Source organism: Polyergus mexicanus, unplaced genomic scaffold (genome assembly GCF_030449975.1).
Source record: "Polyergus mexicanus isolate NDT 795.1 unplaced genomic scaffold, iyPolMexi1.0 SCAF_2, whole genome shotgun sequence".
Taxonomy (NCBI): Eukaryota; Metazoa; Arthropoda; class Insecta; order Hymenoptera; family Formicidae; genus Polyergus; species Polyergus mexicanus.
The window spans coordinates 12,348,100-12,363,849 of NW_027223322.1; the positions used below are offsets into that span (position 1 = coordinate 12,348,100).

The following is a 15,750-nucleotide window of genomic DNA, read 5'->3' on the forward strand; positions in this document are numbered from 1 at the left end:
TTTAAGGAAATAATTTAATTCTTTAATAAATCGTAAAGTATGTCATGTGGTAAATTCTTATCTATTTCTCCTTATCTATTTTACTTGCTTCTAATCATGCATAGTATGGCAGTGATAAATTATACAATTATAGGTATGTATGTGTATGTACTTTATTGAATATATACACACAATATTTTCGATTAAAAATAATAAAAAAGCAGCCAAAAAACATGGAGAAAATAACAAAAAAAAATATAGCGATCATAGCAGGAATATCGGAGTAGATAGGAAAAAAATGTGTGAAAGAACAATATGAGTCGTATAAATATAAGTTTATTTACATTGCAACAGATCCTTTTGTCAAACAAATGACAAAGGTAATTATGAGTGTAGACTTGAACATAATTAAGCATTATAAATGTTAATTAAAAATAATAATTACAACATTCTAATCATGTATGCGTGTGTTTGTATGTGTGTATGTGTATTTGTATATATGTATATGACGCCTTGCACGCCTTCCCAATTAAATAATTAATATACATTCGTGCTTCGTAGTAGAACTCTACGAGACGTGTTGCTGCGGCATTATTGTGCTTTCGTTTTCTTTTCTTTTTTCTCGTTACAAAGAAAAATCAAGTGTGAATGATAATATCTCTCTCGATTCCATTTGCGCTCTCGATTTCAACACTGGACTATGTACCGTGAATGACTTGCACTCTTACATTTAATATTACTTTATATAAATAATACAGTAGTCTCTCATAATAATTAGTATTAATAATAAAACGTGGAAAAGAGAGTCGCTCAGAGAGAGAAAGAGAGAGAGAGGGGGGGGGGAGGGAAGAGAGACTGCAATTCGAGTCGCAGATACATACCACAAGGTCATCCGAGAAAAGAAAGCGAATTTCTTTGCATATTTATTCTTTCTCTCTTTCTCCTTCATATAACAAGATTCTCAAGACTGACTGAAACAAGCGTAAATGAAGAATGATAGGAACGGTTTACGCGTTTTCATGTACGACACGACCCCATTATATTCCCTCTGTATATGCGTGTATTGATGTATTTCTTTTTATTTTTTAGAAAAAACTTTGCGGCTTATCACGGTTAATGCCACACTCCTTCATCATTTCTCTAAAACACTGTGTATGTACTTCTTTAATACCCAAGCGATATAAAAAGTTGAGCATCGTATTTTTCCTGTTGCGTACCATTGATAAATATACGTCAAGAGGATTATTGATGAAAGTTAGATTCACGTTTTGTGACAGCGAGGGAAAGCCGTGCAAATGTCGCAGGGATGGTCCGTAGTTAAGATCGTGGTGAGAACGACCCCCTCGCTTATGCAAAACGTGCGCACACGGGCCTCAGAACGTCCCTCGGTTAATATTAATCCTAATTAAATTAATTGGTTTCTTCCTATTTATTATATAGATCGCCAAGAATAGTCAAAGTCGAAAAAATCGGCGACAATTTATGCCAATAACACCACAAATCTTATAATTAGAATCTTTTTGAGAATTAATTTATACTTTTTTTTTATTTCTTTTCACTGTATCTTTTGTAAGAAATAATTCATTCTAACTTTTCGTCAGAATTAGTTAACCGAAGCTTAGCTAAAGACTATTTAACCGTGTAAAAGTTTGTGTTTATGAGTTTAGCGTGTGAAGCGTTTCAAACTCGGAAAAACACGACGTTTTATCCTTTTCTATATTCTAACATCCAATAAGAAATTCAGAAAATATTTTTCAATTAGAAACCTGAAATATATTCACTAGCTAGGTAGTAAGTCGTCAAATGTCTTAAGGCAATTTTCGCGGTTTGAAGCATCTGCAAATCGAAAATTGTTTGAGAATAAATTAAGATCAAATACTTTTTTATAATTTCAGCCGTTTCGCACGCTAAATCAACGTTCTTTCGTACAATAATGTTCGACTCGCGTACAACAGAATCCACGGCGGTTCGAGTATTAAAAACATGTTTTTCCATGTTTATTTTTTTTTGTTTTTGTTTTGTTTTTGTTTTGTTTACAGCGTTTGAGAACATGTCTTTTTTGGAAAGTACATGTTCTGCGATTCGCTCTGTGCGCGCAACTTCGAGTAATCTAACTATTACGTAGTGCACGTGATTGCTGTCCGAGTGTTCGTAACCGCGTATGGCACCAACAAGAAATAATAATAATAATAAGGCTTAATGATTGTAGCGGTGGGTTATGGCGGCGGAGGTCTTCTCTGAGGCTCGGGCGTATAGCGCAAACGAGCTCGCACGTGCTGCGGACTGCCAGGCACCGAATTACTCTCCGATAATCTTCTAGGTGGTGGCTGAGGCGGAGAAGACGAGATGTACCTTAAAAAAGCCAAATTATTCATCGTACATATTTTTTCATATCATTAAAAATAATTGATATATAATTAATAATTGTAAGAAGTTATCTTTTTAACAAATAAATAGCGATTGAAAAGCATACCTTCGCGGACAAGAAGGAGACGCCTGATCAATTATGTTCCTCCTAAGGGCAAGCGGAGACTCGCCGCGACTTAGTCTCGGTGGTGGCTCCGGCGAAGGAGCGCGTTCGCTACCGAGTCTGAGGCGCACGTAAGACGCGAAACGCTTCTTCGCAGACTCCTTGGAGGCGACGCCCTGTTGCGGTGGCATCGTCAGCGACGATGGCGGCGAATCCTGCTGTAATTGATGCGCGAAACGGGAGATCAACAATTGTGGACTAGTGGAGCCATGAGATCCCTGCAGCGGTGGCTCCGAAGGAAACCTGTATTCAAAGTAACCTACAATATATTACTATGTTTTGGCTAGCATAAAATCTTTTCTGAACGATTAGTTGTAGAAAAAATAAACACACGTGACATTTTCCGTTAAATAATTATACATAAATATATATAAATAGCAAACATATATGGAATATGTATGTATACCCTAATTCTGTAAATGAAATTATAATGTATAAACACTAAGCTAAATGAGAGGAAATTGATTGAAAAACGAACTTGTGCATTAAAAAATAATAAGAATACAAATGCAGATTAATCGATTCGAGTTCTTTCAATTACCTCTTGCGGCTAATCATGGGACTACCGTAGATGTCCTGCGTCTGCGGGTAGGTCTGCGGTGCCGCAGGTTGCTGTGACGGCAATTGTGCGAATCGTTGGAAAAATGGTGAATAACGGCCACCGCTGTCACATGTAACGGGTGGCGGCGGCTGAATGACAGGCGGATCGACGTTCTCCCGCCGCCAGGGCGAGTAATCCCTAGCGAAGGGGCTCAGTGATCTCGAAACGCCTCCTTGCCATCGATCTATCTTGTTGCCACTGTCGCGTTCATCGTAGCGACCAATGCGATACGGAGAATAAGGTCGATCATTGTCGTCTAGATTGGCGTCTTGCGTCCGATAAGGAGAGAACGATCTCATCGTCGTCATCTCCTGTTTATTTTGGCCATTCGTTGCGCAGCGATTTGAGGAATAATCGTGCCTGATGATCATGCTCTGTTCTTGTTGCCGGTAAGGCGAGAAGGGACGCGGCGGTAAATTCGACTCCGGCTGATCTATCGCGGCGTCCTTAGATGTCGGCGGCGAGAACGGCCGGGCGATCTCCTTTCGACGAAGAGCATACGGACTGTAGGATACATAGTTAGTGCCATTCTCGCTATTAGAGCGTTGATGAAACGGCAGAAAGCCGGAATTCGGCGATTCCCTGAAGCTGCTATTGATGTTGCTTCTCAGGAAAGCCGGTAACTCGGATTGCGCCCGAAGATGGGCTGTCTGTTTTAAAGACACATGACCCGAAACTCGCTGTTGTTGCTGTCCTCCCGGCAACCTGAAACTAGATTGCGATCTGGATGAATTTCTTCGAGAATACGATTAATTTCTTCCAGCGCGAAAGTGTAATTTCTCTCTCTCTCTCTCTCTCTCTCTCTCTCTAATTCTTTCAGTATGTATATGTGTGTGTGTGTCAGTATCACTCAGTAATTATCATATTATGATGATTCTATAAAAAACTTTACCTTAGATTTAAAGTTAATAAAAGTTAGAGCGAAGCATTAATCATTAAATGTGCATGCAATAACAAAAACAAGGAAGTTCTCTGTCACAAGATATTCTTTGGTACTAAATTGTATAAATGTCAGATCTCTAAATCGCGCCGAAAACTTTCAGAAGTTCATGCTGTGATATCACAGAGCATCTTCTCGCATTGTCAAATGCCATAAATTGGGACGAGTCATACATGACAAAAATAATTTTACACTAGACAATTTTGCACTGTACAATGAGAATCTATAAACATTTTATTGACAAAATTTTTAAATAAGTCAAAAATAATATTTTTTTTTATTTATATATATATATATATACATATATAAATGATTCAAAATTTTTTTTAGTAATAGCTATATTAATCTCGCCCCAATTTGCGATAAAAATTCGTTACCGGAAGAGAAAAACAATACGTAAATTGCAAAACAGAAAACAAAAATGGTGTGTATGGGAAAAAAATATGCGTGCATTGCAACAAAGAAAATTTGATAGTCGCTATCCTAAATGCAATAAGAATAGATAAAAAAAAGAAACGAAAATATATTGAAATAAATAAAAAAACAATGCTTACCGTGAATAAGGGTTGAAGGATGGGGTGTGTAACAGGCGCGTGCACAAACCAAACAACTTGAAATGAAAATTGGGCAGAAATTTGGATATTCTGAGTAATAGTAGTAGTAGTAATAATAATAGTGGAGTGGTCTGTTTTAGCTTTTCTTCTTTTTTTTTGAAATCTCTTTCAGGAATCTTAACCAATTTGTCCAGGAACGAGCGGAAGTGGAAAGGGAGGAAGGAACAAGAGAGAAAGGGTATGCTACGCCGCACTGCCTCCCTCAAGCTCAACGCTGCAACACAATTCAACACGCACGCAAACTTTTAATTTGAAAAAATAAAAACTATAAATTTCAATTTTTGATAAAATAGCAAAGATAAATTTATATATTGTAATGTAATATATAATGGATGTATATGAATGTGTTTTATGAGTATATCGCATTTTCCTTAAATTCACTAACAAATTCGCAAATCGTTCGGTCAGTTGCAGTAGATTGTAAAAATCGATATGCAATTAACGAAAGAATCCTCTGTCTAAAAGCCGAAAATGCCACAATTCCGGGATTTTCCGTTAATGTCCAACAACAAATCAATTCGTAAAATGCTTTGTTCAATTCCGAAATAGTTTTAATACCAATAATATCTGTTGATATTATTATAGAGATGTGTTAAATATATGTAAGACTTGTACAAATTATTCGTAAAATCGATTATCTGGTTATTTTTAAAAGGAAAAAAAAAAGAAATAACCAAACCAGAGAGATCAGTACCTTTATATTAGTTAGGAATCTCATGCCATGTTTAAAATTCGTGATCTCGTTGTGAGGCTAGTGTTATCAACAAATATATTATCACCCTGTCCATCCTATCATGTGGTATTAAGTTTCCTAAATATCACGTCTTATAAGAAAAGCAAATGATGAACGAATCCTAGTTCCCACCTTGGTTCTAGCTGCCGCATAACCTTGCCGAACCACTGGAAGCCAGAGTTCGTTAGAGCAGAATTTGTCTCAACATCCTGTGGAACATCATACTTGCGAATAAACGGGTGTTCCATAAGCTTGTGATATTTGGGTCGATGCTTATAGTTTTTTGTAAGGCAGCAACTGACAAAGCTTCTGAACTCCTTGGAAAAGGGCGAATCCACTGGAAGAGACGGAGGATCGTCTTGTACTACTCTGCTCAGTACCTGCAGTGAATAGAGAATGACAAATAAAAAAAATTTGCAAAATGTAGTTGCTCAAAAAGATAGTTATATTACAAATAAAATTTCCCGATATCGAACTAAAAACGAATTAATTATATTTATGAAACAATCAATTATATATATATATATATAAAATACACTGTACATATTTAGCAATATTTTATAATAGAAATGGAAGAATTAAAAAATTATTAGTTCTGTATGTTCGCTAAATTCAAATAGAAAAAATAAAGAGAAAAGTTTACTTCAAAATCAGTCTTGCAGTCTCGATAAGGAAATACTCCCGTAGCTAATTCCACCAGAGTAATGCCTAGACTCCACACATCCGCTCTTATATCATAATCTGGCTTAGTAGGATCGGGTGGGTCTATTCTTTCAGGCTGCACAAAACAAAGCAATAGAAAAATGCACAATTATTCATTTGTATATTATACAAAAATTTAAACATTCTCCAACATTGTGATTTATGTATACTCACAGCCATGTATGCTGCACATCCTGCGCTTCTCGTCTTTGCTTTGCTATCAACCAATCTGCCGGATATCCCGAAATCGCAAAGTTTCACTTTTCCCAACTCATCCAGTAATATATTACTAGGTTTCACATCTCTATGAATAACACCGTGTTTTTCTTTCAGGTACGACAACGCCTTTACTGTCTGAAGAAAAAAAATGGCATAGAATCTTCTTTACAATTCCGAAGTCATCGCGAAAATTATCCAGGATATTTTACTTCAAATTTTAAGAGAAAAAATCGAAGCAAAGAGAAATATTTAGACTTTTGCAAATAGCTTTGAAAGTAGGCATAAAACGTCTTAAAAATGAAAGAAACTTACTGCTACTGTGACTTTGCCTAAGAAATCCTCAGGAATCACCTGCCTGCTGCGTTTCAATAACTTATCCAGACATGTTGCCATTAGCTCCATACAAATCCATACGTCAGACTCGGTGATGAAACAGCCTAGGCACTGTACAATGTACGGACAGTCGTGTGACTTGAGCACAACATCAAGATCCATGATTATCCTCTTGTTCTCCTCTGTATTTCCAGAACGTCGCATCTGTTTCACAGCAATCTCCATGCCACTGGGTTTGTGCCTCATTTTGACAACATGTCCACAGGTACCATTACCAAGTTCACCTAAATGCTCCAAATCTTTCATCTCTGTCTGATATCTTTGGCCATTAATGTTTAGAATACCATTCATCTTCATGATCTCTTGCATCTTTGACTCAAATTCGCTATCATGCTTCTTTGGCGGAATTATCTGCGATACTGGTAAATCCAACTGTCTTCTAGGTCGTGTCGGGGTACCCATATCTCCGACTATCGAGAAATATATATATATATATATTATTTTAACACACTATCCTATTACTCTAATATTCTTATAGTTATAATTTATATATACATATATAAAATGTACAAATAAATAAAATAAATCTACATTTACTTTGATATCCAGAAATAGTCTTGGATTTCATAGATTAAAAAGTATTTTAATTATTTTAATTCCAAAAGTTTAAACTCATAATTATAAATTTAATAATAACAAATTTATATCGTAATATATAATTTCTTAATATAAAACTATATTAATCCTTTCAAGGGTTGTTGTAACATTTATCTTATAGCATTGTTCACCAACAATCTTTCAACATTTTTATTTGATATCAGAATTTTATTTTTTATTATATTACTTATTAACTACATTTTAATATATTATATAACAATAAAAATGTTTAAGATTTAGCTGTGGCTTAACAAAAACGAGCAAATGGAACACTTAATAAAATCCATGCTCGCAATGCAGATAAACAAATGGGATAAAAATAATGGACAAGCGATCGCGCAGAAGAAATATTATTTTGTCATCTATTACGTATTAGGTATAAAAAAACGTATCCGGAGTTATCAGGACGCGGAAATTCATAAGATCAACAATGGACATCGAAACGATCAACATAACCTGTAATCGTGCGATCGTGCAACCACGACGCGTCATCGAGGGATATCGATCAGCGGGAGAAAAATCCAGCGTCGAGAGATTGGCGAGGATTCTTACTTAGCTTAGGGCAACATGCTTACGTTGTCGAGGCCTGCGAAGCGCGGGACTGGACACGGGGCCCGTCGACGGATGGAGCAGGCCCGCGTTCGGGCCTCCGATCTCGCCGCCCTGTCTGTCCCTGTCCCGCGACTCGTTCTCCGCTCGCAGCCGTTCCTCCAGGCTCATGATCTTCTTCTCCAGAATGCTCGACATCGCGTCCGCGCGAGCGCGCGCGGGCCTCTTCACGCGGCTACGTGTTGTGTTGTGTTGTGTCGCACGCCACACCAATGCCAGGCTCACCGGACTCGCCGCACCGTCGTCGCGCACCTAATATTTGACAATTTTCTCATCACTCTACGCCGCTCTGCCCCTTTTTGGCAGCGAGCACTGCGCCGCCGGTCCGCACGCGTTCCGCAGGTCTGCCAACCTTGTGAGCGAGCCCATAGCCCACGCTACACGCCGCTAATTAGGGAGGTTACATTAGGTTAGGTTTCATTATTACCCTCGTTCAATAATCTATATATATTGCGTTTATCTTACAATTTATTTCAACCATTATATTTAATTACTTTTTAAGATTCGTGGATTAATACATAACTGTGTGATTAAAATTTTAAATTCAATTAATTGTTAGAATTTATCTTTGCTAAAAACGTAAAATACATGCAGATAAAAATCATATATGTACATGTACTAATCCAAAATGACGAAAAAATCCATTAGCCGTGTTGCTCGTTTTTGGCATATTTTGACCATCCATACTATCAAAACAAATAAATAACTATATATTTTTTAAAACTAATTTATTTCAACATTCGCAAAAAAAAAAACGTTATACGATTTCCCGCATCTGATGCCATAATTCAATATTATTGCAATAAGAAAAGAAAAACTTTATATCAAGTTATATAAGTTATATTAAAATTCACCTTGATCCAGCTGGAGTTGTGATTCTTGGTTGGATTGCTGAAATAGTTGCATATATTGATAAAATTGTTCGTTGCATTGTAGCAGTTGCTGTGATAATATTGACATAATTGTTCAATCCGTTGCAGCAATTGTTGATTGCGTTGCTGTAATTGATTGAATTGTCGATTTCGTTGTCGAATATGCTGCTGTAATTCCTGGATCTTATTGCATCCAATAGTAAGAATGCTGTTGTTGGTTTTGCTGATAATGCTGATAATGTTGAAACCTGAAGGTTTCGGCCTGCAGATTCGCCATCCCCATGGATTGAGAAACGGCTATGCTGTTCGGAGAAGTAAAAATGCTAGGCTGTAGATATGAAAGTAGATATGAATGTAGAGACGAAATATCATTAGAGATCGATGGTCTTATAGGATTTAGCATATTACTGGAAAAAAAAACTCGCCATGCGCTACTGTAGGTAAGTATTAGGTGTACAACTTTGCTTCCGCCGTTTTCCTATAGATGGCTTTAGCGGTAAGTAGTGGTCGAAATAAATAGATCATAGACGTCATGCGATAAACTTGGGCATCTGTCGACATAACCCCATAGAAACATTAGTCGATTTGTGTCCGCGTCATAAAGTTATTCTCCATTGAAAATGTCAGTTTACGAGCCAAATTCTCGTCATTTGCGGGAGGTTTTAATTTTCTGCTTCAATATGAAGAAATCTGCGGCTGAGGCTCATCGAATGCTCTCAAATACTTATGGTGAAGCCGCTATTGGTGAAAGAACGTGTCGCGAGTGGTTTCAACGCTTCAAGAACGGTGATTTTCACGTCGAAGATCGGCATAGCGGTGGAAGAGAGAAGGTTTTCAAAGATGCAGAATTGGAGGCATTACTTAATGAAGACCCGAGTCAAAGTCAAAAAGAATTGGCACGATCATTGGGAGTGACTCAACAAGCAATTTCAAAACGCCTCAAAGACATATAACCAGTTTTTTACAATAAAGCCTCGAATTTCGGAGAAAAAACGGCGGAAGCAAAGTTGTACACCTAATAAAATTTTGCATTATCGATAATAAAACAGTAAATTTACAAGATAATGTTTATTTTGTTGTTCTTGAGGCAATTATATAAAAGATCTATACATTCTTGATAATAAAACAATAACTCGATGAATTAAAATAACGCGCAGCGAGTTTTTTTTTTTTTTTTTTTTTTTTTTCAGTCATATTAAATCCCATAAGACCACCGATCTTTAATGATATCTCGTCGGTGGTAGAGACGACCGTGTTTGTTTGTAGTCAAGTCGGCGCCCTTGAAAGGTCGAGTAACATAGACTTAAGAAAATATAGACAGAGCGTAAACTGATGTTACAGACAAGGGATGGTGTGATAATCGACGGAAAAGGAAAGAACGGGTGAATTCGTGTGGCGGAGAGAGAAGATTAATTTTATATATATTTAAGAGGTAATGCTTATTATAAAAAAATCGACTTTAACAAAAAATTAATTTCATTTTTAATTTCTTGTTACATAACAAAAAATTGTAAAAGATTTTTTTTTTTTCCAGAAAATTTTATTCACATGGATCATGCAGTGTCAGCGGATAATATCTTCATTCTTTCCGTTAGATGGACGTAGCATGTACTTTTCAACATGTTCAGTAAACGCGGTGCGCTGATAGTTTTGGAGGGTTGCGATCGGGCCGACAAATCGACCCAAGCGAAAATGTTGATGAACGCGTTGGACGGGAGGGATTTTTGTATTTTGCATAATGTATGTTACTACATACAAATTTAATCTAAAATATTAACATAGCTATAATAATTATAGTTCTAGACATATTTTTTCAAAAGCACGATTATATAACTCTGTCTCGTTCCAACTGATTTAATATAACGAATTTTTTAAGATTACACAATATTATCAATTAAAAAATCAAATTGTGCTATCTGCACATTCACGTGTTCGCATATATATGTACATATATATATCTGTAGCATATACAATTTACAAATAAAAATGATTAGATATTAAATATGAAACGTATATTTTCTCATATTCCGCTTTTTCGACAGCAATTATATTCCTATTATCGGATAATACAAATGCAATAAATATATTGTAGTGTCAAATAATAATTAACATTCAATTATAAATGTTTCGCAATATTAATAATTAAAATGTAACTTGTAAAATGGTAATATACATTTAAGATCACTCTTATTTCAACAATTTTTATAAGGTTGTATATAATCAAAGCATGCAATAATTTCTATAATCTCATTACATTAGACTAGTTTTTGATAAAAGAGAGAATTTCTATGTAACGTGTATTATATAATTCGATATTTTGTTTTGTAACCCTGTTAATGTAGTAAGTGACTATTCATGTAATACGTATTTTGTAAAAATTTAATCATCTTCGTGAAATAGATTGCACGATATGATAAAAAAATGTTATATAACAGTTTATCTAAAGCTAAAAATAGAATATCTTGAAACAAGCAATACTACAGGCTTTGTTATTCGTTGTATGATGATTGACGAAAATCTTGAAAACTGAAAATTTTTTTCATTCTTGAGGTTCAAGCCGAATAATTTAAGATTTATTTTTTAAACTTTCGGACTGTTTAATTATTTAAAAATTCCAAGTACATACTATGATAATAAAAATACCATGCACACGTTAACCATACCTGTAAATTAACATCTGTAAATTATGTAGAATCATAATTGTACTAAAGTATAAAAATCTTTAGCATTTGAATACTTTACTTATTTAATAAAAAAATTCTTTTTTCGAAAAGACTTTTTCTTCGATGCAACGATCGACGAAAAAGTGTCACTTCTGCTCATCATTCTGCTGTTCTCTCACTTTCCTTATCTACAAAATTACATTTTTGGTCCATTTTCTATTGCTATACGTGTTTTAACACTCGATTGCCTCTTTTGACAGCATAGCAATTTTTAAAGCAAATCGCCGCTAGATAAACGATAAAACGATATACTGCAAAAACAGTAGACGCTGTCTTTTGGTAAGTATTGCGTTGATATCGCAGTCTTTCAATTGAGAATAGTACCACATGTTCGCATAGTACTGTATGCTAATGTGCTAATTTTAATGCTTAAAATAAGATAGGTCTCGCGTGACCTGTGCTTTCATCTATATGATATAGTAAAAAGTTTATTATGTAACTTCTTGATGTATTTAACATTATGTAATCTATTTATATATAATATACAAATTTATTTTCTATCCTAATTCGTCCGAGCACAACTTTCTCTCCTCCTCTACTCGTTGCCGAGTGCGATTAAAAGCCTCGGTTTTCAAAAAATCTACGGTTTTGTACACCGTCGTATTCGGTGGCGACTGCGCGGGCGGTAATGTCGAAGAACTGAAGCTCTCCGTCGCCTCCAAGTCGAGATCCAGATATTGCAACACTACTAAGCGACGATTGGACGCCGGAATAAATGTATTGTGATCTTGATAATAGTATATCTGGAAATCGAATTACGCACAATAAAATGAAATCATACATCAAATCGCATCATACATAATGATTAAGATAACGCAGTTCTTAGAACTGTGAAAAGTGTTCTACGAACCTCCTCTTTATCCTCAAACGCATTATTGTCTTCGTCCGACGTAGACTGATGACGTGTCGAGTGCATATGCGATGGAGGTGTCGGACTAGGTGCTGCCCGCATTCTTCCTCTGCCAGGTGGAGATGCTAATTGCAAATGGGGTGCTGAAACAAAAAATCAAGGTTATATTTCTTACACGCATCAAAATAAAAGAAAAAAAAAGTGTACGAAGAAAGTCTACCTTCTACCGGTGATTTACTCAAGGATGGTTTTAGTTTTCTGTTGATGCTTGGCGGTTCGGCCGGCGAGTGTTCAGCAGAACTCACATCGCATACCGCTACTATCGGGCCCGGTGATGGCTCGTTGCTGACAACAGACATTGAATCACTGGTCTTTCTGCCCGGTTTTAACTCTCTGTAGACCATTGGCGGAGGCGGCGCCATGGCGGTCGGTACGGCGCTTGAGTCTCTTACAAGAGGACTCGGTAGATTCGAGTACGTAGCCGTAGTGGAGCTTTCAGACCGTGGACTCGGCGGTTCGTCTTCGTGAAAATCGTAGCGAAACACGTTTTGTGTGGTCGTTTCATCGTTGACGGTGCTCGGCGCAGCGTTCGAGTAAAGATGTTTCGATGATTGGTCGATCGCCGCATTATTCTCGACCGTCGGTTGATGAGATCTCGGAAAATCATAGGACTCGTCAGTCACAGCGCCTACTGTCGCCGTCGTCGTGGCAGCAGAGATTGTTGACGCCGGCGTCGCTGGAGTAGTCGGTTTTGAGCTCTCAGTGGCACCATCTAGATTCAGATAATTATGACCTGGGTTCTCGGGTAACATGTGAGGCGGTTTTGGCGGTCTAGGCGGGACTGGTAACTTCTCCGCAGCCGGTGGTACTGCAGAATCAACAATTCTAAGCTTGCCGAAGCGTTTCCTTACACTCCATGAACCGATTTCGTGATGCCGCGAATCACCTGTTACAGAATTAATTTGTTAACAAAGAAATAAATTGGAAACCACGCATTAATTATTAGACATTCACCAGTTGAGGGAAGGGTATCCCAGTTTGCGCCGGGTACAGGCGTTGTCCATTCGTCATCGGTGAAGACGCTCTCGGCGTCCGTCGTCGTGGGTGATCGAGGCGGCGAAGGCGCTAATCTCCTCGGAGCATCATAATGCTCCGGTCCTTGCACGAGCGCCGAATTCAGGGAGCTAGTATCGTTGAGCCGACGACCGGAAATGCACTCGCTAATAGGAATGTACGGACCGGAGATTGTGCTGGTGGGCGAAGTTGGCGGGGATTCTTGAGACTCGTATTGAAACACTAAAAAAATTATTTACAATACACTATCATTAATACTAAGACGTATATACAACGCGAGATGTGAGTTTAATAATCGTTACTTTGTTGTTCCTCGTCCTGAGTGTAAGCTTTTAGACCACAAACTTGACATATCGCATCCACCCATTTGTTCATATCTGCTTCGTTCTCAGCTACTAAATAATAGGTCCGTTTAGGTGTCTTAACATTGAACATATATTGATATTTCTCTTTACGATTTTCAAATCGAAGACCCGCATCCACCTGTAATAGATTGTTCATAAGTACTTGTAGTTAGCAAAAACAAAACATACAAAGATGTGACACAATCAATACCTGTTCACATTGATCCAAATCAATACGGCCTTTGAGTTTACGACAACGTCTGTCCGTATAATACTCCAAAAAATATTGCCCAGGCAATTCGCCGCTGTGACGAAGGGCAAACCACCGCTTTCTCCAACGCTATTGAAAGAATGTAAAGCTTTAATCAAACTTGTCTACTTATTTATATCGATGCTATGTTACTCTATGATATCCCTATCAATTATAAAACTCGGATAAAAGATCATTCGAATGGATAAACACACTATATCATCTAATGTGAGCATTTTCGAAATCGCAAATCTCAAAATAATCAAGAGTATATGAAATAGAAATCTCGCGCAAGTCTCTCCTGAAAATAGGTTAGGCCAAGATATTTTCGTTAATGTAAAAGATTGACTGTTACTATTAAACTAAAGAGTTTTCAAAACAAGAGGTTAGCCGAGCCAAAATGCTCCGGAATCTAGAGTTGACTCTTCTCAAGAGTAGAGAGCGACTTGACAATCGAAGACAAACGTAAACAATGGCCAGGTCTTCCAAGGCCTACGCAGGTAGATAAATAGATAGCGACGAGGCGATGCACTGTATACCGACCGCTCTCCAGAGCTTCGTGGGCGGCGATTTGATGAGCAATCCTTCGTGGACGATTTCCTGGGACGTCTTGAGTACCTCCATCTCTCTCTCTCTCCCTCTTCACAGACGATGGCAATTCGGATCTATGCTGTTCTCAAAGGTACGAGGGCATCACCGAGAAACGCACGCGAAAAATCATCGCGGCCACCACCACTACCACCGACGACGACGACGACGACGGCGCGCTCGTCGTCCATTCGTCTATTTCTGGCCTCGACAGCGCGGAGTAGACTTGAGCGCGAGAAGTTGCGACGGCCCTCACTTACATACGCACACCATCCTTTTCTTTTCTTCTCGTTCAATCTCTCCCTCTCTCTATCCTTCGCATGCGCCCGCGCGTACGCGCTCTGGTTACCAAACACCGATAGCGCGAGAGAGAACAGAGAACGACACTGAGACCAGCCTGCAACGGGACATTGCGGATCTCGCTCGCGCATTCACGCGGCACACAAAGCCATCGTTTCACCTCGTTTACCGCCCCACTACGCGTCTGCGCTGTGGCCACACGCGAGTGACACATAACGTATCTGCTCCCTTTGTCGATGACAGTAACGTACGCACGCCCGCAGCCACCTGGATCCTTAATTAGGCGTGCTTCGTTCTTCATTCTTTCTCAATATCTCTGTTAATGTTTTTCTTTAATTACAGTCGAAACAATCATTCAAGGAAACTTTGTTTCCTCCGAGAATTCCCGCTAGATAGAACATATCTGCAGGGCACATGCGGGATAAAACGCAGCGAATTGCAATATATAAATATATATATATATATACTCTATTCAAAGAGAGAATAATATCGGGTCGGACGAAAACTCGTCCGTTTCGCGCAAGTCTCCACCTTCAGAATGCCTAAAAAGCCTCCACTACATTGCCGTATCGCTCATACAGCTTGCCAGTGGTAGCAACGAGTAACAAAAGTCCCCCCCGACCATTTGACAGTTGCAATTATTTTCTCAAAATAACCCTCGAACGGTTTGGTGCAGCGTCAACGAGTATTTTTAATGTTTTTCTGCTAAAAAAGTATTTACAAAGTGCGATGGAAGAATTGAATATTGTAGTGCCACTAATATCATCTCCTGTGAAGAAAAATAAACGAGGCCAGGTAAACAATGATGAATAAAAATTATTAATCTATTTGT

At 37.9% G+C, this 15,750-nt stretch overlaps 2 protein-coding genes across 3 annotated transcripts; both read right to left on the bottom strand.

Moving 5' to 3' along the window:
* Positions 1–299: 299 nt before the first annotated feature.
* LOC138940437 (dual specificity mitogen-activated protein kinase kinase 7) lies at positions 300–9,175 on the bottom strand. 2 transcript variants are annotated; one of them, XM_070309339.1, is made up of 9 exons: positions 8,772–9,175; positions 7,884–8,304; positions 6,631–7,121; positions 6,274–6,453; positions 6,041–6,175; positions 5,530–5,777; positions 3,051–3,815; positions 2,453–2,752; positions 300–2,331 (listed from the first exon to the last, which is right to left on the bottom strand). In XM_070309339.1, exons 2-9 carry the CDS (start codon positions 8,053–8,055, stop codon positions 2,196–2,198), a joined length of 2,427 nt encoding a protein of 808 aa, XP_070165440.1. In that variant the 5' UTR covers positions 8,056–8,304; positions 8,772–9,175; the 3' UTR covers positions 300–2,195. The 2 variants fall into 2 exon arrangements, with proteins under 2 accessions (XP_070165440.1, XP_070165430.1); XM_070309329.1 differs by having other exon boundaries at positions 3,051–3,821.
* A 1,452-nt stretch (positions 9,176–10,627) lies between these two features.
* Positions 10,628–15,039, bottom strand: Dos (daughter of sevenless). Its single transcript, XM_070309351.1, has 7 exons — positions 14,574–15,039; positions 13,992–14,120; positions 13,739–13,919; positions 13,377–13,658; positions 12,583–13,308; positions 12,363–12,505; positions 10,628–12,255 (listed from the first exon to the last, which is right to left on the bottom strand). The coding sequence occupies exons 1-7, from the start codon at positions 14,652–14,654 to the stop codon at positions 12,010–12,012; spliced, it is 1,788 nt and encodes a 595-aa protein (XP_070165452.1). The 5' UTR covers positions 14,655–15,039; the 3' UTR covers positions 10,628–12,009.
* Between the last annotated feature and the right edge of the window lie 711 nt (positions 15,040–15,750).